Source organism: Micrasema longulum, unplaced genomic scaffold (assembly GCF_059751315.1).
Source record: "Micrasema longulum isolate JH-2025_06_02 unplaced genomic scaffold, ASM5975131v1 h1tg000163l, whole genome shotgun sequence".
Classification (NCBI taxonomy): Eukaryota; Metazoa; Arthropoda; class Insecta; order Trichoptera; family Brachycentridae; genus Micrasema; species Micrasema longulum.
The window spans coordinates 716,700-742,338 of record NW_028277368.1 but is presented as its reverse complement, the minus strand read 5'-3'; the positions used below and the strand labels follow the sequence as shown (position 1 = coordinate 742,338).

At 30.6% G+C, this 25,639-nt stretch overlaps 1 protein-coding gene across 1 annotated transcript in view; it reads right to left on the bottom strand.

Annotated features, from left to right (window-relative positions):
* The window catches only part of chp (leucine rich repeat containing G protein-coupled receptor chaoptin), a 59,208-nt gene that overhangs the window by 3,559 nt on the left and 30,010 nt on the right, over positions 1–25,639 (bottom strand). The window contains exons 10-24 of the mRNA XM_088242745.1: positions 25,503–25,612; positions 24,533–24,752; positions 23,388–23,612; positions 20,850–21,091; positions 20,519–20,676; positions 18,578–18,665; positions 17,556–17,721; positions 14,887–15,029; positions 13,203–13,344; positions 10,054–10,218; positions 8,107–8,301; positions 3,209–3,352; positions 2,682–2,822; positions 2,330–2,455; positions 1,013–1,129 (exon numbers count right to left, since the gene is read on the bottom strand). Coding sequence (XP_088098871.1) covers positions 1,013–1,129; positions 2,330–2,455; positions 2,682–2,822; positions 3,209–3,352; positions 8,107–8,301; positions 10,054–10,218; positions 13,203–13,344; positions 14,887–15,029; positions 17,556–17,721; positions 18,578–18,665; positions 20,519–20,676; positions 20,850–21,091; positions 23,388–23,612; positions 24,533–24,752; positions 25,503–25,612 — 2,382 coding nt within the window. The remainder of the gene's footprint in view (positions 1–1,012; positions 1,130–2,329; positions 2,456–2,681; positions 2,823–3,208; positions 3,353–8,106; positions 8,302–10,053; positions 10,219–13,202; positions 13,345–14,886; positions 15,030–17,555; positions 17,722–18,577; positions 18,666–20,518; positions 20,677–20,849; positions 21,092–23,387; positions 23,613–24,532; positions 24,753–25,502; positions 25,613–25,639) is intronic.

Sequence of the window (25,639 nt, the reverse complement as noted above, 5' to 3'; positions counted from 1 at the left end):
ACTTTGATTACAACGAAGAAAAAAAAATTGTTTGAGATTCTGAAGCCTTTTCAACCACCAAATGTGTAAAAAAAATAAATTGTTTTGTCAAGATAAGGGGTTAAATGCCTTTGTAAACAAACATTGTCTCCCAATAAAAATTCCCATATAATTATAGGTACATTTGTGGTAATAAAATTAAACTTCATCTTCAACTTGTAATTTGAATTGGGTTGTAGTGAAGGCATGGCTAGTGTTTCGGACTCACAGCTCAAAGGTCCATGGTTCGAATCCCACTCTACCCCAACTCGATTCCAATTTTTCTAAAGGTGAGTTATTTACAACCACAATCAAAATGAAATATTTGGGTAAAATTCTAAGAACGCAAATATTTGTTTTTACCTTTAAAAAACATTAATATTTTTGAGAGCCGTTTTGTATTTATGGCAAACCAAGATTTATGTATTCCAGCTATAAAGAAAGTCCAGCTGGAGGGGGTTCAAAACATTCCAGCCAAATGAGCCCGTCCTCACACAGCCTTAGTCACCGAGGTGCTCTTGGACTCATTTGAACTACCCCCGTATTCCCCTAAATTGGCGCCTTCAGATGATCATCTTTTTGCCTCCCTGAAGGCACACATGGGTAGAATTAAATTTTTAACCGACAAGCAGGTGCCGAAAGAGGTTCTTAAGTCGGAGAAGGAGCTGACGGAAGAGTTCTTCTAGGAGGATAAAAAGAAGCTTGTGCCACGGCTCACCACACGCATTGAACGGGATGGCAATTATGTGGAAAAATAGTCAACAAGTTTATCAACAATAAATATCAAGAAATTTTTTTTCAAATACACTTTTTCTAAAAAATATAAAAATCTAGTACACTTAATTTCTGATCATGCCTCATAAATAACGGCAGATAATAGAAGTTGCCGGAAAATCTATTTTAATAAAATTTACTTCTCTTAGATCAATCAATATAAAAAATATAACATTTCAATAATTATTACAACATTAATAAATAATTTTACAATATTTACACTTAGGACACTATCAGAAAGATGCTTGAGAGCGATTCCACTGAAGGTAATGTTGTGCAATTTACATGGCAGTTGACCCAACATCTCGATACCAAGATTCGTTTTCTCATCTTCCACCTAAAAAAAAGAAAATGTAAGTTCATTAACTCCAGAGTCTCATTTTATTTTGGTGAAAACTGATTTTAAAACTTATTTTAATATAATTATGATTATAAAATTAAATACTTGGTAGGTAAGTGATAAAATTAGTTAGTTTATAAAATATAAATTAAACGGTATTAATTAACTTGACTTTGTTTTTACTTTTTCCAATACACGCTATTGCATTAAACTTTTTGAAATATTATTTGTGCAAGTGAGTATGAAAATAATTTGTGTTTGAATATGGTTTAAGTTCACAGCCAATTGAAGTGTACCAAAATGAAATTCAAATTAGAGTTATAAGCAAAAATATTATCATCCCACACTTTGATTCAGTTAAGAAAAAACATTGATTTGGACTTCCAAACATTGACGGTAATGAGGCAGCTGATGAAGTGGCGAGGGTGAGATCTGAGTCAGCTTTAAAAGAGCCAGAACCGTACCATGGGCTGCTCAAAAATGTGTTCCTCGTAATAAACTCAGATCATGGGTCCGGAAACAGAGCTGTGCTAAAAAGCACCCGGCCAGCACCGTTCAAAGGAACTACTAAAGGGGTACTAGCAAATGAAACTTAGCCGAAAACAAGTGATTATCACTAGAACCTAAGGGCTATGTAAGCAGGGCACTGCAGAATTAATAAACATCTTGCTAGAATGAACCTTCCTAAAACTTCTAGATGCAGATTCTCAAGTACAGATGATGGAACACCTATACAGATTTATAATGTTTATATCACAAAAGAAGCCGCATCCTCAGGCGACCACTGATTAAACCTTAGGATGTAAGGGCACTCGTCCTTTATGTAATAGCACGATATTTTAAGGACCATAACTTTGAGAGGGAAATTTAGAAATATGAGCACACTCGCTCTCCGCTCAGTAACCAGGCTCTTTAAAGACCTAGGCTTGAAGGGTGAAAATTAATTTATGGGGACCCGTCGCAATAGATCTACACAAGTTGCAGTGACGTCAGGAGCTTATAACACTGACTCTCATTTTTCAGAATAAGAATATTTTAATAATGTCAACAAAAAGTATCAATATAAAAAATCTAATTTGTTCACTGTGATGATGTTACACAAAACAATCAAAATTGCCTCATGTCTCCATAAAATATTACAATGAAATATTGTAAATAGGTAAATAAAAGATGTTTCATATTGTACATATCTCTTACCTGAATCCATAGGTCCCTGAGTCCACTATTGTAACCTAGTATTGTGGGAAGATTGAAGTTTCTTACAGTTGTATAGGCCGTAGTAGTAAGCGAACGTAATGCTTGCATCTTGTCCAAAGCACCCATCTTGAAAAAAATTATTAAAGTGTATTTACTCAACAACAAAAATCTTTATCTTAAAATAAATGGAATAAAAATATAAATGTAAATGAGAATATGTTACATAAAATTTAAAGAATAAAATATGGAATATTTAAAATCGGATGCTGAGTATTTTAAATGGTATAGGATACTTATTTATAACATTTTACTGATTGTAATATTCTGAAAACGAACGTATTTTTATTTTTACCTCGAAAGATGTGAGTTTGAGTCCAGATATATCCAAGTGCTCTAATTTTTCTGCTACTCCTAATAAACTGGTATTAGTGAGAATCGTGATGGGATTCCTGGCCAATGAAAGCCATCTCAAGTTGGGCAGAGAGTGAGTCACCTATAAATACAAAGGCATTAAAAAACGTATTTCACACAATATAATATATGTAGTTGTAAGTATGATATTTAATTAAAATATAAACGTCAATTATTGTTGATATTATAGTTAAAGTGTGAACTCAAATCACTATATGTAAATTTTGATCCGATAACAAACTATACTATGAGCTATGTTATTGTGACTCCAGGTCGGTACATATTTCTTATATACACAAGCTTGAACAGAAATTTTAAGAAAAAAAGTGTAATAACCAGAAGGTTTATTATCTACTATTACTACTTTTTAGAAAATCATATATTTCGTTTTTAAATATTATTTTATGGATAGGAGAAAGACACAATTTGTTTTTCCTGTTATTGTTGTAGATATCATTTGCGACTTACAATAGGTACAGTGGTGAGGTCATTATCAGAGAGATCCAGGTACCGGAGATGTGTCAGGTTGGTAGCCGTATCTGGGGGAACTGATGGAAGGTTGTTATGGGACAAGTCCAAAGAACGAAGCATCGGCAGGGGTAGAGATGGGACCTAATTTCAACAAACAAGCAAACGAAACCATTCTATAAACTATTTACATGAAAAACAATTGATTTAATTAAAAAAAAATAGTTTTGACATTTTTGAAGTTAAATGACAGTTGAGAACTTAAATGCTTTTCAATATTCTTTGTATTTTTTTGTTGGTTTGAACCCATGAAATATTATTTCCACCCATAGAATTAAGAATAGTCCAGAAACCACATACGAGCATCAAACATAAGGCGACTAAACTACTCATAAATTAGTAGTTTTACGTTTGGACCGATTCGTTTCTTTGTAGACGTCGCTCAGTACGTAACTCCTAATTTGAATTTAACTTTGCCATGTTGTGTCCTTTTAAAGTGTAGAAATACTGCTAGAATCTTAAAGAAACAGGATGGGATCACATTTCATGTGTAATTAGCTAGTGAATGTGTGTAAGTAGCAAATACATTACTTAAAAATTGAATTATATTTTCATCTGTCAGATTATCGAAGAAATCAAAATGGACATTTCGTTAGTGTTGCCAGGGTAGAATTTTTTTTTACTATACTTTGCTCATCTAATGAGAGAACTAATGAAAATTGGAGCTCAGATTAAACAACTCTGTGGTGGACATTTGGCCGACATTATTTTTAAAACATCAAATATTATTTAACATGATATAAAAATATCTGTTTATGTAAAATAAAATTTGTTTTATATTTTAAGTTCAAAGTTCATTAGTTCAATTACTCTTATAAAATGACCCTTTACTTATCTACCCTGTTGTGTCAATCAATATTTCCGCGCGCACAATAAAATTTTAGAGAAATTAACAGATTACTTTTTTTTTACCTTACATTTGTGTTATGATTATATTTTTTTCCATCGTGCAACATTACGCGGCGATATCACAAATGCGCGCAGCGAAAGTGAGGCATAGTGGGAGAATTTTGGGCACAGTCCGATATATTCAAATATGATTCTAAGCTCCTTCTGGACTACTCTTAATTCTATGTTTCCACCATGGGTTATTTAAACATAAATTAATGCTTTTGAAAAGGTAATAGAGAGTTCTTTCTAGACAATGACAGTACATAATGTAATCATCTAATCCAGCCGATGTAAATGTCAATTAGAATTTGATATTTTCTTCTAAAAAATGGAGAAAATATAGAAATCTAGTACATCTTAATTTCCATGAAGGCTCACATCTTGTAAATTTGCGGACAGCAACGACTGTGACACGGTACAAATTCTTAGGACTTAAGGTTACACATCTATCTACACAAATAACATTAACCCTGATGATGGACGCTGTAATGTGATCCAAAACCTTGGTAAATAGTATGAATGACACACGGCCTAATAACCCAGAAAAACGTATTGTGAATCTGAACGGCCGTGAAAATCTAAGAAGTTTAATAGTTAAAGGTTTACATTATTAAAAATTTTATGTGCCAAAATAAAATGATCAAAAATAATTCAAAGAAAAAAATAAAACACTTCGAAATCTCGTAGTATGCAGACTCTGTTATATTTACACCATCTAAGTTAAATTCACCTACATATTAAAATACCACACAAAAATTATTATTGATTTACCAGTGCTTAATGATATTAAAAGAAAAGACTGATGAATAGTGCTAGGGATAATAATTTGATATTTTAAAAGTTCTGGCGATAAAATATTTTCTGTCTTCTGCATTCAATTAAGTTGGATATGTAAAATATTGAATTTACAGTCGAACTTGGTTAAAACGATCACGGAAATAGCGAGATCTCGGATGCAACGAGGAAACATTAGTTGACATTTTAGTTCATGGTTTTCTCCATACAATTCACTGTTGTAACAAGCTACTTCTTGGACATACCGAACAAAAATATTGTCAAAAATTATACAAAAAATCTTCAATTGTTAAAAACATATTCTTGAAATAAGAACCTTAGTAATAAAATCCAAACGGTCGGCTAACGTAAAGGATAAATACCGCCGGGCGTTGGGATTGGATTATGTTTATGATAGCTATGAAAGTGTCTAGGTACCTAATTGGATTTTTCGCCGACAATATTGAAAAATAAACACACATGGTTTTTAAAAGATCCAAGCTTTGCGAACATAGTAAGTGCCGGTTCGGCACATTGTTAAAATTTACAGCTGCTTTTGTAGTATAGACATTTTATTTTTTTATTTGTTGAAGAGGTTTTTAAGAACATTACATTGACACATTTGAAAGCAACAGTAGTTATAGATGACTTAAGCACAGATAACAAAATACATGAAGATGTTGCAAACCGTTTAAATATATTTATTGTACGATACATACAATATTATAATGAAAAGCGGATTAAATGCTTACAATGAACACAACCTGAAATATAAAATGGGCACCTTAAAGTGAAATGTGCTGATTCCGAGCTTCACCGGATGGTATTGGGGCAAACACTATTAATGGAAAGCTCCAAGTTATACAGAGAATTCGATTTCTACCACTCACATATAAAAAAAGACAATGTTTTCATTAATAATATTAAATGAAGTCTAATTATGAAATAATTCACGTTTGTGATGAAGAATTAAGTAATTACTTGTATGTTAATATGCAGTATAGATTGTGAATACTTGTTACATTTGTTAAATAAAACATATTTTTCATTTTCTTGCTGCCTCAGCATGTAATAATATTGTAAAAGAATTACATTTGCATTAATCTTAATAACAATTCAAACGAAAGATCAGGCTAAACATCAATTCTAAACTTCAAACCTCAATATCTCAAAATCATGTTTTTGCACTTTCGCGACTTTGGCATTGACCCGACGATATTGGGCTTCAAACACATTCAGCTTCTGTGTATTTTGTGTGCAGTTTATGTGTGTCTAGCTTCTTCTATCTAACTGACATATAAATAAAGAATTTGAGTCACTGAGGTAACTGTTTGTACACCATGTTTAATGCCATTTTATGCAGTACAATTTCTGCATTGGTACATGCTTCTCGAAGGCATTAATTATCTATATGGTCTTGAGACAGATCTATCATTCATGGATAAAAAACGTTTTAGTCAAAGATCACTATAAAATATGTTCGCGTAACTGATGAGTTTATATCAATAAACAATCTATCCAAAACTGACACTTCTCCGTAAATCGTTTAAAAAACAGACTTTAAATTTAATGATTTAAAAAGCAAAAATGCATGATGCTAAAGAGCAGTAAAACCAGAACTTGATGCATGAAAACATACAGCGATGATCAGTAAGGGAACAACTATGAATCGTAGTTTTGGAGGGAGATTTTGTGTGAGTGATAATGGTTTACCTCTGAACAATATAAGTAATAGCGGCGTTCTCCTCCCCAGCTAATCGACAGCTACAAACATCTCAGTGGATTTCACTTGGTAGCAACATTTCCATATTACGTTACGGTAATACATATTAGCTGGTGTCTGAATTCACAATATTATCATAAATTCTACAGCTTAATAGTTTCTACTTAAAAAAATCTTAGAGTGCACTTAATGAAAATATTATATTTAATTGAATAACTGTTAAACCTGAATATCAATTAATTTTGACCACGTATTTTCTAAGGTCTATAATAATCATGAAATTAAATATTGAAATTGAAAAGAGTTAAAAATATGTACGTGAAAAAATAAATAAAGGATAATCAATTTAACTTATCATACAATGTCTATTTGTACTGAAAATACTATTTAATCGTCTACTATATTTGAGGAAAATTAAAACTTTTTAATTTCAAGGTATCAATCAACGTAGAAATTGCAGTAGGTAACCCATTTGATGACTTTGTGTTAAGATAAAATAAAAATTGGAAAAAAACAACATAATTTAACAGAAAAAAAGCAGATTTTTTAATTGAATAAAATATATAAATGATGTTGTAAGTAAAAAAGAAACAAGTTGCTGTATTAATAAATATAGACATTTATCCTAATTTGTCATACTCAACACAAATAAGATATTTATAAAAATCTATTAGATACTATATTTTTGTGCACAGTAACAGTAGCAAACATGATGTGGATAATTTTATTTCATCTAATGGCAACAAAACTAGCGACTATATTATTAGAGATAAGAAAAAATATGTAGGCAGTATAAAAAAATCAATTTGGATTTAGAGACCATAAACATAGATTTATATAAATATTGTTATTTGCGCTTGTAAATCATCAAATATATTTTTAAATAAAACTGTTTTAATTTAATAGTCTCCATTTTTAAAAGTATCACTACTTTTAAAATACTGATTTGCATATGTTGTACTCTATAAAACTTTAAAGTCACTAGATAAATAAATGAAAAGCAAAAAACCTTCAAGAGGAATTATTATTTTTTACGTTGATGATTCTGATTTAGTGCATTTAAAGTCACAAAGGGTAGCAAAATAATAAATTTGATTTTAATAAAATGTTTTTCAACCATAAATTAAAAGTAAATTATTTAATTTAAAAATAAATATAGACTAAAGAAAAGAAAAATTAAAGAAAGTAGCAATTTATCGATAGAAAAAATATTGAAGTTGATCAAATAGGTATTGACATATTACATATTATGGCATTATTGAACTTTATTTATTATTTAATTAGATATTTAAATTAAGGTGACATTTTCTGTCAAATAAGAAAATAGAGAATAGGTTACAGTATAGCAGAGTTCGAACCCCAGATCTACTGATTCAGAGAGTTGCGAAACTACCATAGGACCACAGTCAGTTGTATTTTCATTAAAAATAAATAGTTTATGGAGTCTTACCGAGCTAAGGCTAACATTCTCAAGTCCTAAGTGTGTCAGGGAGTCCTCTAGCCCTTGGAAGACACGGATTCCCTTGCCCAGAGAGAGTGGTCCATTGTGACCGAGGTCCAGCCAAGAAAGGCGGGGTAAACCACCCAATGCACCACTGTCCACCCTGATAAGACGGTTGTTGGACAGATCGAGCCAGGAAAGAGACTGCATGAAAACAAAAACAAACTAAAATAGGTTTCATTTGAAATGAATAAATAACAGTTTTATCAATAATATTAAGTAAGCTTAAATAATTTTCGACAAGCATAAGATTGCACATTCAATTGAGGTTATCATTTGACAGACATTTCAAGGTGCAGACTTCTCTGAGAGTCATTTTCAAATTTCAAACTAAAATTCAGACTCAATACTTAGTTCTCAAAAGAAAAAAGATGTTCAAGTTTTAAACATTAACATTTTATGTCACTGCCAGTTGCTCAAAACGCAGTCTATGGCAAATAAATAGCTTATTTGAAACACAACCAAAATTTAGAAGATTCTTCGTTTTCCTGTGGATGATTTTAGAAAAAAACACGATAAGCTTCTCGAGTTCCGGTATGGCTTCATCTGTAGAATTTCCATCAAAGCTGGATATCATTATTGACGATGTAAAGTTGTTTTTAATGAGTACGAAGGTCTCAATGAATATTTTAAAAGATTAGACGACAGCACATTCTCTGAAAGCTTAACTACTCAATGCAAGGATGAAATCTCCTTAAAATTAGGAACATGACTGTTTTCTTTGAATTTTTCTATGACTACCCAAATAAAAAAAACAGTAAGCTGTATAAGTCTTATGCATGCTTTATAAAAAATGAACAGATTGTTGTTGAAACTCAAACTTCATATGTTCATATATGAAAACTTCTTTTAGATATTGAATAAATGACAATAGTGGATGTTACTGCATAAAATAGTTTCATTATAAGATAACCAATAATTTTATACTTATTGTACAATTAAAATTTCTCGGTGATTCATAACAAAATGAAATAAAAAACAATGTTTAGTAGCTGGGAATGAAACTTGGAAGTTCAAAAGTAGGCTATCTTTTTTTATATTCAAAGCATCTTTGTGGTCAAATATTTAAGTATAATATTAATAAGTAATGATACTTTTTTTTTTATTAATTCACAAATAATTTTTTCATTTACATTTTATTAGGAAACAAATCCGAACTCCATATGACTAACTATATAACCATTTAACGACTTTTCAACGTCTACTGGTTTGAGACATCCATCTCTTCTTCAAGATCAATCCTTCAACAACCTCTGATTAAAGCAATTAGTACATGCTTGGAACTGGCAATTGTCAAATCATGTTGTAAAATATTTTTGTAGATGGTGGTAAAGATTTATTATTTATTTTTAGTATTTACAAGTTAATTAGTATTTTGAAGAAGAGATGTGTATGTCTCAAAATCTTAGACTTCATTAGATTATTATATTTTAATCAATGTTCTATTTATATAAACACCTAAATGTTTATTCTTCAAATTTATAAAGATAATGCACATTAGTAATGTAAAAACATGCAATTCTACTGAAGCATATAAAATACAGGGACATACAAATATATCATTTTCAAATGTGATGGTAGGTGCAAGCAAAACCATAGTTAAAAAAATATAAATACCTTTATATTACATTTAGAGAAAAAACGAAAATTATGTGTACTTAATGAAATTATGTTCCATTGAAATGATGAAAAATCAAAGAAAAAGGCTAAGATAATGCAGTGACAATGTAATTATTTTTTAAAAACCTTTGTAGCTTATAAAACACTAATATTGTATGTTGATGTGTTTTTAAGTATTTTATGAGCTGTTTAGTTTTTAAAAATAGTCCATTAACCATAAATAAGATGACCATAGAAGTTATGACCATTAGACATGCGAAATCTGACACATCTGACCTTAAGGAATATATCTGCTCTTGGCGGAACTTTAAGTTTCTCTGGTTTTTGGTCGGGATATTGTCTTCGCACACTGTGGTAAGTGTAATCCTGATACTCATTCCCAGGCCTCTGCCAATCGTTGGGACGCTGGTCCGTTATATCATAGTCATCGTATTCGTACAACTGGTAATTAATTATTCAATAGTTGATTTATCAATACAAAAAAATTGTTTGAACAGTAGAAAGGGATGAATATTATTGTGATCAAATGAAATGAATGAGATTGTTTTGATATTCAACTGTACATACGTCAAGAGAAATTGGGTGCTGTTTTAACAAGTCTAGTGATTAAATTACAATATGAAGCCATGTAATTTAAAAAAAACATGTGGTTTTTTAAAGAAAATACTGTGTGAATCAGGAAGTTTAGTGGTTTAAAAAAAAAAAAAATGTTAAAAGATTATCAAATTAAGACAAACAAAATTTATTTATTTCTATGTATGGTATTTTTTTTGCTTTGATTTGTTTTACTAATTTTATTTATTTAAGAAGGTAAACATGTACAGAAAATATAAAAGGAAAAATAACGAAACCCACTAGACCGCGAAACCGGCTTGTCAGCAGGTTTCTGGTTTGTGTTTTAATTTTGAAAATCCCCACCTAAAGCAAACTCACGAGTTAAGGTCGGTTAGTGTTTCTGACATTTAAAAGTTAAACCCTGTAAAAATTATTTGTACCTGCTAAACCTTGAAAAATACGGCAACTCGGGAAACCGTAAGTCTAGTGCGGGTTGTTATGGCAAACATGTGGTCACATGAACTTGTGACGTTACAAAATAGATTTTTATAAAAACCATTTTTATTAATTTTTCATACATTTTTGAGAAACTTCACCGTACAATTAAATATGTTATAATTTCTACCACATGTAAGAAAACATTTTTTATACCCGATTCCTGTAGCACTGAACTTCTTCATTGACATTGTAAGATATAGAGATTTAAAGTAAAGTTTATTAATAAAAAATAATAGTGCTATGAGAAAACATAAAGTTTGTGCTTCAAATGCTGTCCATATTAATATTTCATTTAAAATGTTGAGAAGGTGATTGCCACTATGAGCGTCTTTATTTTAACGAATGATTGAAATATTTTTTTAAGTCTGAGTTGTGTAGGATACAAATTTTTTAAATATTAAAACATACATACCCATATTCATATATGTACATATAATATTTTAATTTAAAAAAAAGTTCAAAATTTAAAAAATATATATATTTATAAATAAGTACTCTAATGGAGCAAGATGCTCGTGTTTAGAGAGGGAGTTCATTTTACAATTATTTAAATTACATTTTTTTTTGTAATACAGTCAAACTTGGTTATTACGAGGAAGATGGGACCACTTGAATTAGCTCGTTACAAGCATTACTCGTTATACCAGAGAAAGGTTTTTATATACAATCGCTATTGCACATTGTCTCTAAGTAAACAAGTAAATACATATGTGTACATATAATTCATACAGATTTTTTTTACAGGGGTTAGGTTTTAGCTGATCTGGTCTAGAACTCATTTGATATCACCGACTTGTAATGTTTATTGTGTATTGAAATAAGCCTAGAACATTAAAAAATCTAAAAAAACCCCGAAACAAGCATGTCATTCATAAACTACAAAAGCAGCTGTAAATTGTAACAATGTGCCAAACCGGCATTTACTAAGTTCACAAAGCTTGGATTTTTAAAAAACCATGTGTGTTCATTTTTCAATATTGTCGGCGAAAAATCCAAATAGGTACTTAGACTCATACATAACTATCATAATCATAATCAGATCCCAACGCCCGGCGGTATTTATCCTTTACATTAGCCGACCGTTTAGATTTTATTACTTAGGTTCTTATTTCGAGAATGATGTTTTTAACAATTTAAGATTTTTTGTATAATTTTTGACCATATTTTTGTTTGGTATGTCTGAGAAGTAGCTCGTTATAACAGTGAATAATTGAATGGAGAAAACCATGAACTAAAATGTCAACTAATGTTTCCTCGTTACATCCAAGATCTCACTATTACTGTGATCGTTATAATCGAGTTCAACTGTATTTACATAAAAACATTAAAAATAAGGTTTTTTTATTTTTATTTTTCAAGAGTATATTTCATTACAAAAACCGATCAATACAGCATGTAAATTAGGTCGGAGTGGGTTTCATAAATATGATTCTTTAATTTGTACTTGAACGATTTAATATTTTCAATATTTTTAATTAATTAAAATCATTTTTTCCCAAGGATAAATAATAATTGTATGCAGCACTTGAGTTGCACCTATTATCAAAGGGATTTTATTTTTGTATTTTCGTATTTATAGAAAGGAATAAACATGATGTATTGATGATTTATCAGTTTACATAATAAAATGAATAAATTCATAAATCATGAATACTCGTACAATTGATAGCACAAATAATAATTACGTATGTTAAAATTAATCTGAATTAGAAAACTTACTCGGAAAGGATTTTCCAGAAGCCAGGGGAGCAGATTAATTAGGTGATAAAGAAAGACATTATTCATACTGTTAAAGGTTCTACATAATAAAGTACAAGAAAAAATACAGGATTGTTCAAATTTCACAACTTGTCAAATATTTTAATCAATGTCCTCAAAAACTCAATGATGCTTCATCCAGAATCAGCATAAATAAATATATTTTATATACTAATTCACTTTCCGATAATTTTATTTATGATTTTATCTAAATCATGAAATATTCTAGTGTAAAACACCCTTTTAAATAAATATTTCATGTCAACCATGTCGGGAATCGAACCTGAGACCTCTTAAATGGTAGAGAAAGGCGCTAACCACTATTTATACATCTTAAGTGTTATAAAAATCAATAGTATCAATAAAAAAATGTGAGTTACCTTCATTTAAAAAACTATAAATGTCCGTATTTATTTACCCAATTATTTGGTGAAATCTAAATCAATTTTCTAAATAAAAAAGGGGCCACTACCAACGTATATTTATGTTGCCAAATTACAAAAAAAAACAACTAGCAAAAAGTAATATAATTACAGTGGCACAACACACAGATGACCTGTCAAAAGTCAGGTTAGGTTAGGTTAATAAGATATGTATATGTTAGGTTAGGTTACCCTGAATTTCTGCATTAGGTCTCCTGCTCCAACGGCGGGGATGCAGTTTCCACTCAGGTCCAACTCGATAAGAGAAGCAGCCGCACCAGGAGAAAAGCAGTTGGATGGGATCCGAGACAAATCATTATTTGACAGGTCTAACCTGAAATAAGCATGGGTCAACGGTGTCATTTTTGTTAATCTTTTATTCTCTGAAATTAGAATAGTATGGAAAATCTTTGGCAGCAATCAGAATAAGCTGACTTATGATGTTAAATTATACAAATAATTTCAATTTAAGAATGCATTAAAGATTAAAGCTCATTCAAGAGTTATCATATCAAAAGCGTAAATAAAGTGCATTTAGTCAAATAATTTAAAGTGTTTTCTAATAATCAGACCCTTATCGGCACCTAATAGTGCAAAGGGCACTGCACCAAATGCAGGTAATGTGATCAGTCTTACGCTTCAGATGCCAGTCAAGGGCCCGTATAACAATGGGAAGTTGACATTTCTAAATTAATTATTTGCCCTTTCAGCCCGGGAGTTCATTACAATAGAGACGAATTTTAAGATTTTTTTACTCGTACCTACCGAAATTCACAAGCGGCGGGTTTATTTTTTAGTTACCGGGCTCCGATTACAATGGGAAGTTAATATTTATCTACAAAGAAAAATAAATTTTTCTGAATGAAAAGCAGAATATGCATACAATTTTTTCTTTTAAACATATTAAATTATAGATTACTGATGAAGATACTTTAAATGTTCACGCAAATACACTCATTTTGTACACAAATATCGGTTTTTCTTTATGGACAGTCGAAGAAAACTCTGTTAACTTACCATTGTAATTGGGGGCCCGGAACCCCTAAGTACGTCGTCTTAAATTGTAAAATGCCAAGCATTGAGAATCTGGCTAATTGTCGATGAGCCGTTTTACAATACGAAGGTGATTTGTAATTTGGATAGCTAATATGTAATCTGCCTAAAATAAAAATCCGGCTGCGACATATATACATAGATTCCAGTAAACAAAAGTGTACATGGTTATTAGTAGATTTCTATAAATGCAACTGCAATTATAGATATATGCAATTATTTTAGTTACAATCATAGTAAATACAGCATAAGACTGATCACTTTACCGCCCATGAAACAAAAATTAAGGGTTTTCACAAGAGCGCTTACAGAAAAATGCAGATTTAATAAATGCCTTGCTAGAATGAACCTTTCTGAAATATCCAGATGCATGTTCTGCAGTGCAGATGATGAAACATCTATACACATTCAATGTGAATGTGATGATTGTATCACAACGGCTCGGGAGACTACCACTTAATCCTGAGGATGTCGGAGTACTAGCCCACCTACTATCCCAATACCCAAGACCTGGGCTTGGAAAAGGAGATTTAGCAATGCGTGAGCACTTGCCCTCCACTCAGACTTTTCAAAGACCTAGGCTTGAATGTCAAGAACTAATTTACAGGGATCAGTCATAATAGATTTATCAACACAGGTCGCAGCAACGTCAAGACCTCATACAGCACTGACCCCCATTTTCTAAAATAAAAATAACATTACAAGAATAATGCAACAAAAATGATCCAGCTACACTGCAATTTGAGTAACAATGCAGTGCCCTATTCACCCCTGGGTGCGAATTGGGAAATTACGGTGATGATGGCTATGTTATAAATCTTACTTTTCCAATCCTTCTACAGGGAACAGGTTATCTGGTAGCATTTTGATGTCATTATTGGCAACTTCAACTACCCGAAGAGACTTCAGAGAAAGGAAGACTTCTGAAGAGATGTCTACCAGTAAGTTGTGTGATAGAAGAACTATCTGAAAGAAATATTTATTTATTGACAATAAATTTTTATTTACATTTATTAAGACATAGGTCCCAATTCCAAGGCGCTGGTTTTTGTATGATCAATAGACCATTTTTAGAAAATTGAGTTAAGATTGCCAATATGTTAATTATCTTATTACTTATTATGCATCCATGTAGCAAAATAATAATATTTTTTTCTGTTAGAAAATAGTATTTTAAGCATTTTTTGAGAGTTGATCTCCACTTACTGATTTTATTTATTTGATTTTAAGAACAAATAAAATGTCTACCAAACATACAAGAACTAGGACTTAAGCCGTGTGTTGAGTTGGGACAAATAAAATACCTACTTAACCCTTATCTTGGCAGGATGAAAAAAAAGATGGCTGAAAAGGCTTCAGAATCCCAAACAAACATATTTTTTTTGTTTTAATCAATGTTTATTATGAATTGTGATAACACAGTTAAGAATAAAACATGCCGTAAAGCAGTTTTAGCTTAATTTTTAGTCCATGAGAAAAAATGAAATCATATGCATCCTAAAGGATACATTACCAAGAAAAGAATGAAATAATACAGTACATACAACAACACATTCTTCATCCTTTAATATGTAAAACATAATGTACTTTTATTAAGTTGATGTGTGGAAGTTTTATGTCCCCATTTAAAAAAACGCTGTTGTTTTTTATTAGGTTTTTTCATGCATGTATATATTTTATTTATTTATTTGACACTTTCTATACATATACAATATATATATACATATACAATATATATACATATACAATATATATACATATACAATATATATACATATAAGGGCGGGCATATTGCTTTAAGGCAATTTCTTCCTACATACCCAAACCGTTCAGTTTGAGAAAATTATAAATACATGGACATAATGAATCTTACAATTTTATACAAAAAATAAAAACAAAGATAAACAAAATAAAAATATATGAAAAAATTAACACTATACTATGAAGAGAGGAGAGGGGTATGGGAAGGAAAGAAGAAGGATAAAGGAACAATTGAAATATTTAGATAGTGACATTTCAATATTGACTTAAATGTAAATAAAGAAGGGTCTCTAACATTAGTTGTTTTTTAATACTAATTTATGACCAACTCTTCTTTTGAGCAGCTCGTTTTTTGGTTGGCTTCCAGTCAGATAATGCTTTTAGCAATAATCCGCCAAAGTACTTGAAGATTTAAGTAAAATAAAAATAAAACAATAATAATATATAAAACAAGAACATCATAAAAAATAACAAATAGCACATTATTATAAAAATAACAAACAAAGAAAACATTCGATTTACATGAAACAACCAACTCATATCCCTCCTCCCAAGGATAATCTAGTCCTGGACCCTTCTCCTGAAAATATATTTTGTCCTCGGGAGCAACACATTCTACAAGATACAAAACACTCTCAGTACGATAAAGCAGAGGTGCCGTTCAAGGTGTTGTGGGAAAACTTCGTAAGAACATTTTGCTGAGACCTCTCCTCAATATTTGACCAAAAGTGTGTCAATGCTTCTTTTACACATAATTATCTCACGCCTAGCACCTTCATGCACTGGAAAAACTCTGACCGATATTTTGACACTCGCATAATTGAAAATAAGTTTTATCAAACCATTTTAACCTTACAGGGCCGGTCATTAGTATCAATGTTTTTATGTTGAATAGTTTTGCAACCAAAAATTTCAAGAGAATGTTCAAATCAAACTGAATTCATAATTTTTATTTGCACATTCTGTTAATTATTTATTAAGTTAACATCTTAACTAATATAAACATTTAATTATCTCCGGCGGCCTCCATAGTGTAGTGATCAAGACGCTTGACTCACACACGGACGGTTCCAGGTTCGATTCCCGGTGGGAACACCAAAATAAAAATAGTAAATCCTCTCAAGCCTGGGTGTTCTGTGATGTAATTAACAGCTGTCATTGGGCCTTCTGACCTGTTATGATGCAAAAAAACAAAAAAAAAATAAATGATAATATCAAAATTTATGAAGAATATAATTAAATTAATTTCAAATATCCCAAGGCCTTCTTTTTATTTTATTTCTTCAGGCAGCTCATTATACAACTTTAAACTTTTATACGCTGAATTTTTAAAATACTATTTTTCAACTCATTGGTAATCTAATCTGTTTTAATTTATATGTGTGGCATTGCTGTTTTGGTTAAAAATTGCAACATTATATTTTATACATACAAAGCAATGAAAATTGCAACATTATATTTTATACATTGCTTAGTAAAGCACAGTAGTGAGAAAGCCAATTTCTTTATGCATTATTTTACCATTTGAATATATGTTGGCTTTGAGTATTATAATATGCCTTTTTCTATAAAATTATAATGTTTTAATGGCCAAATTTTGTTTTCTTTATTGATATTTGTTAATATATCCATTGTAATATGGATATTAAATTATTGTTGCTGACATTTTTTTAAAAATGTTTTATTTATAGTTTATAAAATAATAAGTTAAATTATAAAATTATTTGATACCTGTAATCCTTTTGTATTTTTGAATGTATCAAATTCTAGATCTAACAATTGGTTGTGTGAGAGATCCAAGACTTGAAGATGCGGCATGTTCCCAAAAACATCCCGGGTAGCATTTTGTAATTTGTTATGTGATAAGTACAGATGGGTTAGATATACTTCTGCTGATCTGAAATATAATTACATCTTATGACAACATCAAGATAAATACATTTGATTTAATACTGCAATGGGAAGGCGTGCAATGAATAGAATAGTTCAAGCAAAATAACTTTATAAACGTAATTTCTTACAAGGGAATACTACGACTAGAACTTCAATCCATTACCCTCGCACCTCCAATTGCCATCAGCTAAATACAGCACTAAGAGTTTAAGAGTTTATACGAGTTCAAAAACAATAAATATTACAGAGAATATGGATACCATGAACATTTTGAAATAAAAGATTTTGAAGTTCAGATAGAAATTTAATACAAAAGACGTTGCTTAACCATCCTACAAATATCAATCTAAAAGGTTCAGCAGTCAGCCAAAATCACTCGCAAACGAGTGGAGGCGTATAAAAAAAAAAAAAAAAAAAAAAAAAGGTTCTTGAATCATTCATTTTAAAAAGGATACAAAAAATATACAAAGAATAATATACTGAGTTTAATTATAACTGTGAATTTATATAGACGTTCAATATTCCTTAAATAATCCCGATTGCTGAAGATAATTCGTTCATTCCGAGTTTGACTATCAAATTATTCCCTTCTTTTGACATGTCGTTAAATAATAGGTTTTACAAGATCATTTGATATTGAAAGCTGTTCCAGATCGCCAATCTAGCACTGCCTCCATAAAATAGTGGTTCCAGCCTTTGACCTCGCCAAAGAGTCTTGACTTAATAATGAAATGTAGATGAATTTAGATTGCATGGATGCTTAGTAAAATAACTTTTTTGACTGTTCTCCAATCTTTGCCTTTATACATAAAATTATTTCACGTGAATGAATGCAATTATAATATTATTCCACATCTTACCTGAAGAAAGATCTGCTTATGTATGAAATATTGTTATGGGATAAATCCAGAGACTTGATATTGGACTGGTAACTCCCGATTCCAATTCCTGAAATAATGTTTTTAGTGATAATTATTTTAAAAGCGTTTTTCCATGGGTACACAATCTTTATATATATAATTCCTCTGTACGTGTGATGTCACCGAACTCCTCCTAAACGGCTTAACCTATTTACGTGCGGTTTTTAGAGAAATATAGGTCTTTGTGCTGTGCGTGCTCATAGATATTAAAATCTTCAATCTAATATGAAAAAAACAAGTAAGGAGCATAAATGTTTTATTCATCGATCTACCAGGGTTGCATTCGAGGAGAATGCATTTACAAAAAAATGGAAAGATGTTTTTTTGTGTATAAAAAAGTTTGTTTTCGAATGTTTGCAAACAGCATTTGTTTTTTGTGGATCTCAATCAAATTCTTTCCTTAAATTTCTTATAATTTCTACCCCTTTTTTTCTTTTTACTGGATTTTTGTCAATACCAAAACAATATTAAATTCAATATATTAAAAAAAATCGTACATTAGTACACCCCTCTGTTGGTGAAAAGACTGGAGTTTGATGTTTGAAAAAAGAATGCCATATTTGAAAAAATATATATATTTTATGTTTTGGAATTCAGCTATAAACAAGTACCTAGGTACCTACTTAAATTCAACATTTGAATATTATCAATTTTTAGTTTTGGAATTTAATCACAAACAACTACCAAGGTACCTACTTATCAATGAAAAGTCTTTTGCCAACGTTCGTTCCGCTAAAAAGAAATAAAATGGGAAAACGAAATAAATATGGAATAATAAAATGATAGTTTCACGGAGAACAAAATGATTCGATTCTCATAATGGAGTGTTAAACAATGACAGTGAAATTGGCAGCCTCCGTGGTGTAGTGGCTAAGACAAGTCTCACACATGGAAGGCTGTGGGTTTGATTCTCGATCAAAACACAACAATAAAATGTGATTTTTCTCGAGCTTGGGTGTTCTGTAATTTAATTCACGACTGTAATTGAATCTCTTAGACTGTAGTGGTTAAAAAAAGAACGAAAATGAAAATTGAAAACAGCAAAAGGTACTGAAATAAAACATTATGACATTGTCATGTCATAACCAATCATAATTTTTTTCTCATGTCCTATCAGGTGTTCCCGAGGTTGGCAATCACTTTTAACAGTTCCATGTTGCAATTAGTTCTTCTCAGGACCTCAACATTGCTGACTAAATCTATCCATGGTAAACGAAGCATTCTTTTGTGAAGTCACATCTCCAATCATAAAATATGCCACTTAAAATATGGTGTTGCTAGAATAAAAAATTGCTATAGCTCCGACAACTACTGTGAATGAATTGAAAGCATTAATTTCTGTCTTACTGGGGATGGGGATAACAAGACGAGCCACCATTTTTTTCTTTCCAAAAAGGGATTTCCGGTGCATACCAGGGAAACACAACTGTGAAGCAACATATTTTTCTAGTAATTGTAGTTATTTATTAAATGCAAAGGATATAATTAATTGTTTGTTTAATTTTAAATTACAAAAAGAATCATTAAATCAAAAATCGAAATAAGTCATTGCATTTTTATTTGAATCCATTTCTAAAACAAAAAAATCTAAAGCAATTTAATTACCTATTTGGAAATAAAGCTCTGGAGTAAACCGGTAAATTCAAAAAATAAGTATTGTTTTTCCCAGGTAAGAATTTAATTATTTTTAAGAAAGGCAAAATGACTACATATTATAAAGAAACTAATTATATGAAAATGGCACATACAAATCTGTGTTTTAAAAATAAAATTCTTTTCGTAAATTTATATCAGTTAATCAACAATTCAAAATAATGTTTTGGGTTAGTAAAGGTTTTAAATAATTATTCAATATCAGTAAAAATTTTATTGGTACGATACCTGGTTCCCTGACAATAGTACTAAAGGCTGCAGCAATAGTATCACTGAGTTTGTTGATTCTGTTGTGGGAGGCGTTCACTTTCAAAGATTTAACAGTACCCACTTGGTCAAACATGGAGAACTCAAATGTTGACATTTTGTTGTATGAGAGATCCAAACTAGAAAAACAAAGGGTAAATGAAAGCATAAGGATGCTAGTTTACAATCAAATGTCGACACAACACAATAATGCGTGCCCAATAGATAAATTTATGAACATGAATAAAAGGAACTTATATATCAAAGCTGTTTTTCACAATATAAGGAGTAAATAAAACAAGTTACTGCTTACGTTTCCAGTTCTGGTAAATTCTGGAATGCTTCATCTGAGACATCCCTTAACTTATTTCCTCTGAGAGAGATACTCTTGAGACGATCCAAGTTCATAAATGCCCTCCGTTCCAATTTTTCAATAAGATTATCATCTAATGCTATTTCTCTTAAGTCTGGTAGGTCCACAAAGGTGTGCTGAGCAATGTACGTCAGTCGGTTTACTGACAATATGACACTTTCCAGGGAGGAATGAATATCGCCCTGAAATAAAAAGGGGAAAAATTCAATAATTAAGATGTAAAATTTATATAAAATAAATCGGAGGTAGTATTTCCATTTTACATATAAAGAAATAGCTTTCTTGGTCCTTATGTACCAAAACCATTTTGCTTTAACCACATTTTTAAAGCATGATTTATTACATAAATATGGAAAGTCCATATAACATATTTAAGGTTCATACAGTACACTCTTTATAAAATGAATTCCATTATACAAATTTATAAAGAAGAAAAAATAAAAGAATTTGAGATGAATAAGTCACTCAAATACCAAAATAATATTAAAATGTCTAAATTCCACACAAGTCATGGTCAAAATAGCTTTGTCTTCAAAGGTGTAAAAAATATAATAATGTCCCCAATGAACTAAAAACAAAAAATGTATCAATAAATACATTTAAAGTAAATCTAAAGAAATTTTTTGAACACCTGTAAAAACTGCATTAAATGTTAATTAGTATTAGTATTATTATTTTATGTTTTTTTCTTTATATATTATATGTTTTTTTTTCTCATATACTCATATTCAAAATTATGTAAACTCTCGTAAATAAACAACTACAACAGTGTAAGTCATTCTCCAAGCACAAGAGTTAGTCTCTTTTTTTGGAGAGTTACAGTGATAACAATTACTAGATGTATAAAAGTAGATCTGTATAGATTTTTTTAAAAAACATGTACCTTTTATGAAGTTTATTAATAAATAAAAAAAATTAAAAAAATAGGTACAATATATTATTATTATTATAGTGCATTTATGATGGTAATTTTTATCTAAAAATCACTTAAAGTATTTAATTTTATCAAAATATGTATGAAGTTATATCTCAATAAAGACAGATGCAGTTTCATAAAAAAAAATATGGAACTCTAATTTAAACATTATGTAAGGATTCAAAATTCTGCCTATGATTTTCCTTATTTAATGTAATTTTTTTTAAGCCTTTTATTCACAAGGAAGCATTCACATTCAAGTTAGTAATTTTATTTATTTATTATCATATTAAACACAAAATTATAATTTATAAAAAGTTGCATTGGCTGCCTAACTAGGGTTATTTACAAATTTATTCTAGGACAGTCCAAAAAATACAAAAAACAGTAATCAATATATAAAAACAGCTATAAAGATAGAGGACAAAGTGAAAAACAAAGTAAAAAATGGAGTAAAAACATGGTAAAAAATGTAGTAAAAATATAGTAAAAATTTAGTAAAAACCAAGTAAAAAAACATTAAAAATATATATATATATGAATAGAAAAATATTTTAAAACTCAGTAAAATGCGAAATAAAAACAGAATACATAGTAAGAAACACATTTAAAGTCATAGTAAAAAAATAATGTATGTGTATGTATGGCATATATATAAATAAATAAATAATTAAATAAATAAATAAAAAGAATATTTAAAAAACATAGCAAAATACTGAGTAGAAAGAGAAAAAAAAACATATTAAAAAAAAAGTAAAAGCTGTAATAAAAAAAAAAATACATGGTAAAAACAAATGAAAAAGTCACGAGGATCTTAAAAAATTTAATCAGTTATTAGATACTCACACCATCTGTCCGGACTATAAAATATTATATGTACACATAAAATGGTTGAATTTTTTTGGTGAATTAATGAATTTAGATTCTTAATAAATGACAAAAATTACTAATTGAAATTCAAGATTTAAAATACTTATGACTAACAATAGACCGACCACATATGGATAATTTATATCAATAATGTAATTACAAAATTTGCATCATTATTGAGTTTATTTTTTTAATCAAAAGCTATGTACCAAAAATAAAAAAAACATAACGTATGAAGCCTATGTAAAATCTAAAATGTTTTATCAAAAAGCGAAATTAAAATGATATAAACAGACTACAACGACAGCTAAATAAAATATGAAAGTTAGCATAATGTGACCTTCCTTATCTAAGACCAATTATAAAACTGTTACTCTTTCAACTAGAATTTATGGATAAATTAGCCACTGATGTTATTGTAGACAAATAACTGAAACTTTAAAAAAATAATAACAGACACGGACACAATACGAAATTATCAGAACAATATTTCATACAACATTCTAAAACAAGACAAGGACGTCAAGACTAAAAAATTAGAGACTGAAATTATATAATAAACTACAAGACCATACTGAACAATTAAAAAGTTTTTTTTTAAAAAGGCCTATTTATACCTATGTACTAAGTTTTATTTTCAAACTCAGATAACGACAGTTACTGTAAAATATTTTGTTTATTTTTCTTTTTACCTGCAATGTGCCTTTGTAAAAATTTGTAATGACATTATCTTGTAGCTCCAGTCTTTTGAGGTTCCCGAGAAAGTGGAAAGAAGTGTCGGGGACGGAGCTGATCTTGTTATTGGAGATATCCAGGTACTGAAGGTGTGAAAGAGGCCGAAGAGCATCATGAGGGAGAACTGTCATTGAGTCTGCTAGGCCATTGGATATCTTGAAACTTATTAGGCCGTGTCCCAGCTAAAAAAAGGATGGATTATTAATATTTACATTTAATTCTACTAGATTTAATATCAACCTCCTTTGCTTAAAAACATTGTAATCTAGAGTTTGCCGATAATGTGGTTTTAATTGACCATTCAGTTAGGGGTTTTCAAAGTTGCTGTTGGAAGTCTAAACAGGTACTCCGCATGCATGGGTTTGAAAATAAACATTGCAAAGACCCATGTACTGTGTAAAAATTCTTGCCTTGATATCCAAAATCCCCTGATTGTAAAACCAAGTCATCGAAAGGACTGTGAGCTTCATATTTACTACCTGGGAGTAATGGAAAACAGCAGCTTTCAAAAAGAGCCGGAAGTGCGGCTAGAAATAGAAGGCGCCGCATTCAACAGCATAAAAGCTATCTGGAGATTGGATATTTACTCAGTGATAACTAAATGCCACCTATATAACGCCTGCATAACACCTATTATTCTCTACGGATGCAAATTGTGGCACCTCCACTAAGGCCTAAAACAGAAAAATACTGATTTTTGATAATAGGTATCTAAGAAGAATCTTTGGTTTGCGGTGGTTTGAGTTTGAGAGGAATGAAGAAATAAGCATTTGGACGAAGCACTCACTGGACAACAGTTACCAAGCAGAAGCGATACAGTTGAGCAGGCCATGCACTGTGGATGCCTACTAAAGGCTCTCCTATGCTTGCCTGTATTTCAAGGCATCAGGTTCTCGGCATCCTGGACGTCTGCTGCTGATTTTTTGTCGACAGTTCATGTCAGAACTACAGGACAAGAACCTAACTTGGGAGAATGCACAAAAGTTGGCAGCTGACATAGAGGCTTGGAGGCTTTTTGTCGACATCGTTTTCTCCAACTAGGGAGCAGATAGAATGATGATGAAAAAAATATCTGTTCTAAAAACATAAATATTATACACACCTCTACAAAGGCTTCTTTATCAATCTTGGATATTTCATTTTCTGACAAGTCCAAGAACTTAATAGTTCTCAAGTGGCGAAAGGCATGACCTTGGATGGCTTCCAAGGAGCCTCCGATAATCTTCAGTTCCTCCAAGTCAACACCAAATTCTTGGAAATCATCGGATATCAGGATGGAACGAGGGAGACGACTTAGTGACAGAAAACGGAGAGAACGCATTCTAGAACATAAAAAAATAATCAATGAGAACCGTAATAGAATAATGGTTAAGAAAACAAGCAAAAGGTTCTGAATACTAATATTACATAAATAAGAATTTAATAATCAATACAGAAAAGTACTTGTGTTAACTTTGTTGAAAATCTCTAATCATTATCATCTTCCTTTTGCAGTAAGTGGTGCATAGGGCACTCTACTAGTAAACCAAATGTAGGATAGTTCAAACATCTGTTACATGAAAGGAAGGTTATCAGTTGTACGCTTCAGGTGCCAGTTAAGGAACAATTAAATATTGCAGTTTTAAAAAAAAATTCTAATCAATATTTCACGTTTGCCTTGCCAGGAACCAAACGCAGGACCTCAAGAATGGTAGGTAAATACGTCAACCACTACACAACAAGGCAGACTTATCTCCACTCGATTTCCTCAGTCAGAATTTTTACCTGAGCAGTCATCGAGTCAAAAGCACTAGGGTTCTGGTTGCAGGGCACAGTTAACTAATTGATTAATAGATAAGCTTCACTCCACAAAGAATTTTAACTTTTGGAGTTAACTAAAGCACAGAACACTTAATCTAACAACAATACTGATCATCATGAAACAGAGTTTAGTGTAGAACAAATTTATAATTCTGAATCTCAAATTCCACAGCCAGTTTATGTTATTTACAAATAATAATTGTAATTAGAGTCAGCATATCTATGTGTATATCAGAATATGTAAATTGAAAACGAAAATGAATTATTTATACCTTCTCAAATCTTGTAAACTCGTGATTCCATTCTTTGTTCCGCTAAGATCCAAATTGAAAAGGGTGTATTGGAAGCCATTGAATGACTCTCCAGGGATTATATTGTGAACCTATAAAATCAAAGTGAGGATTAAGTA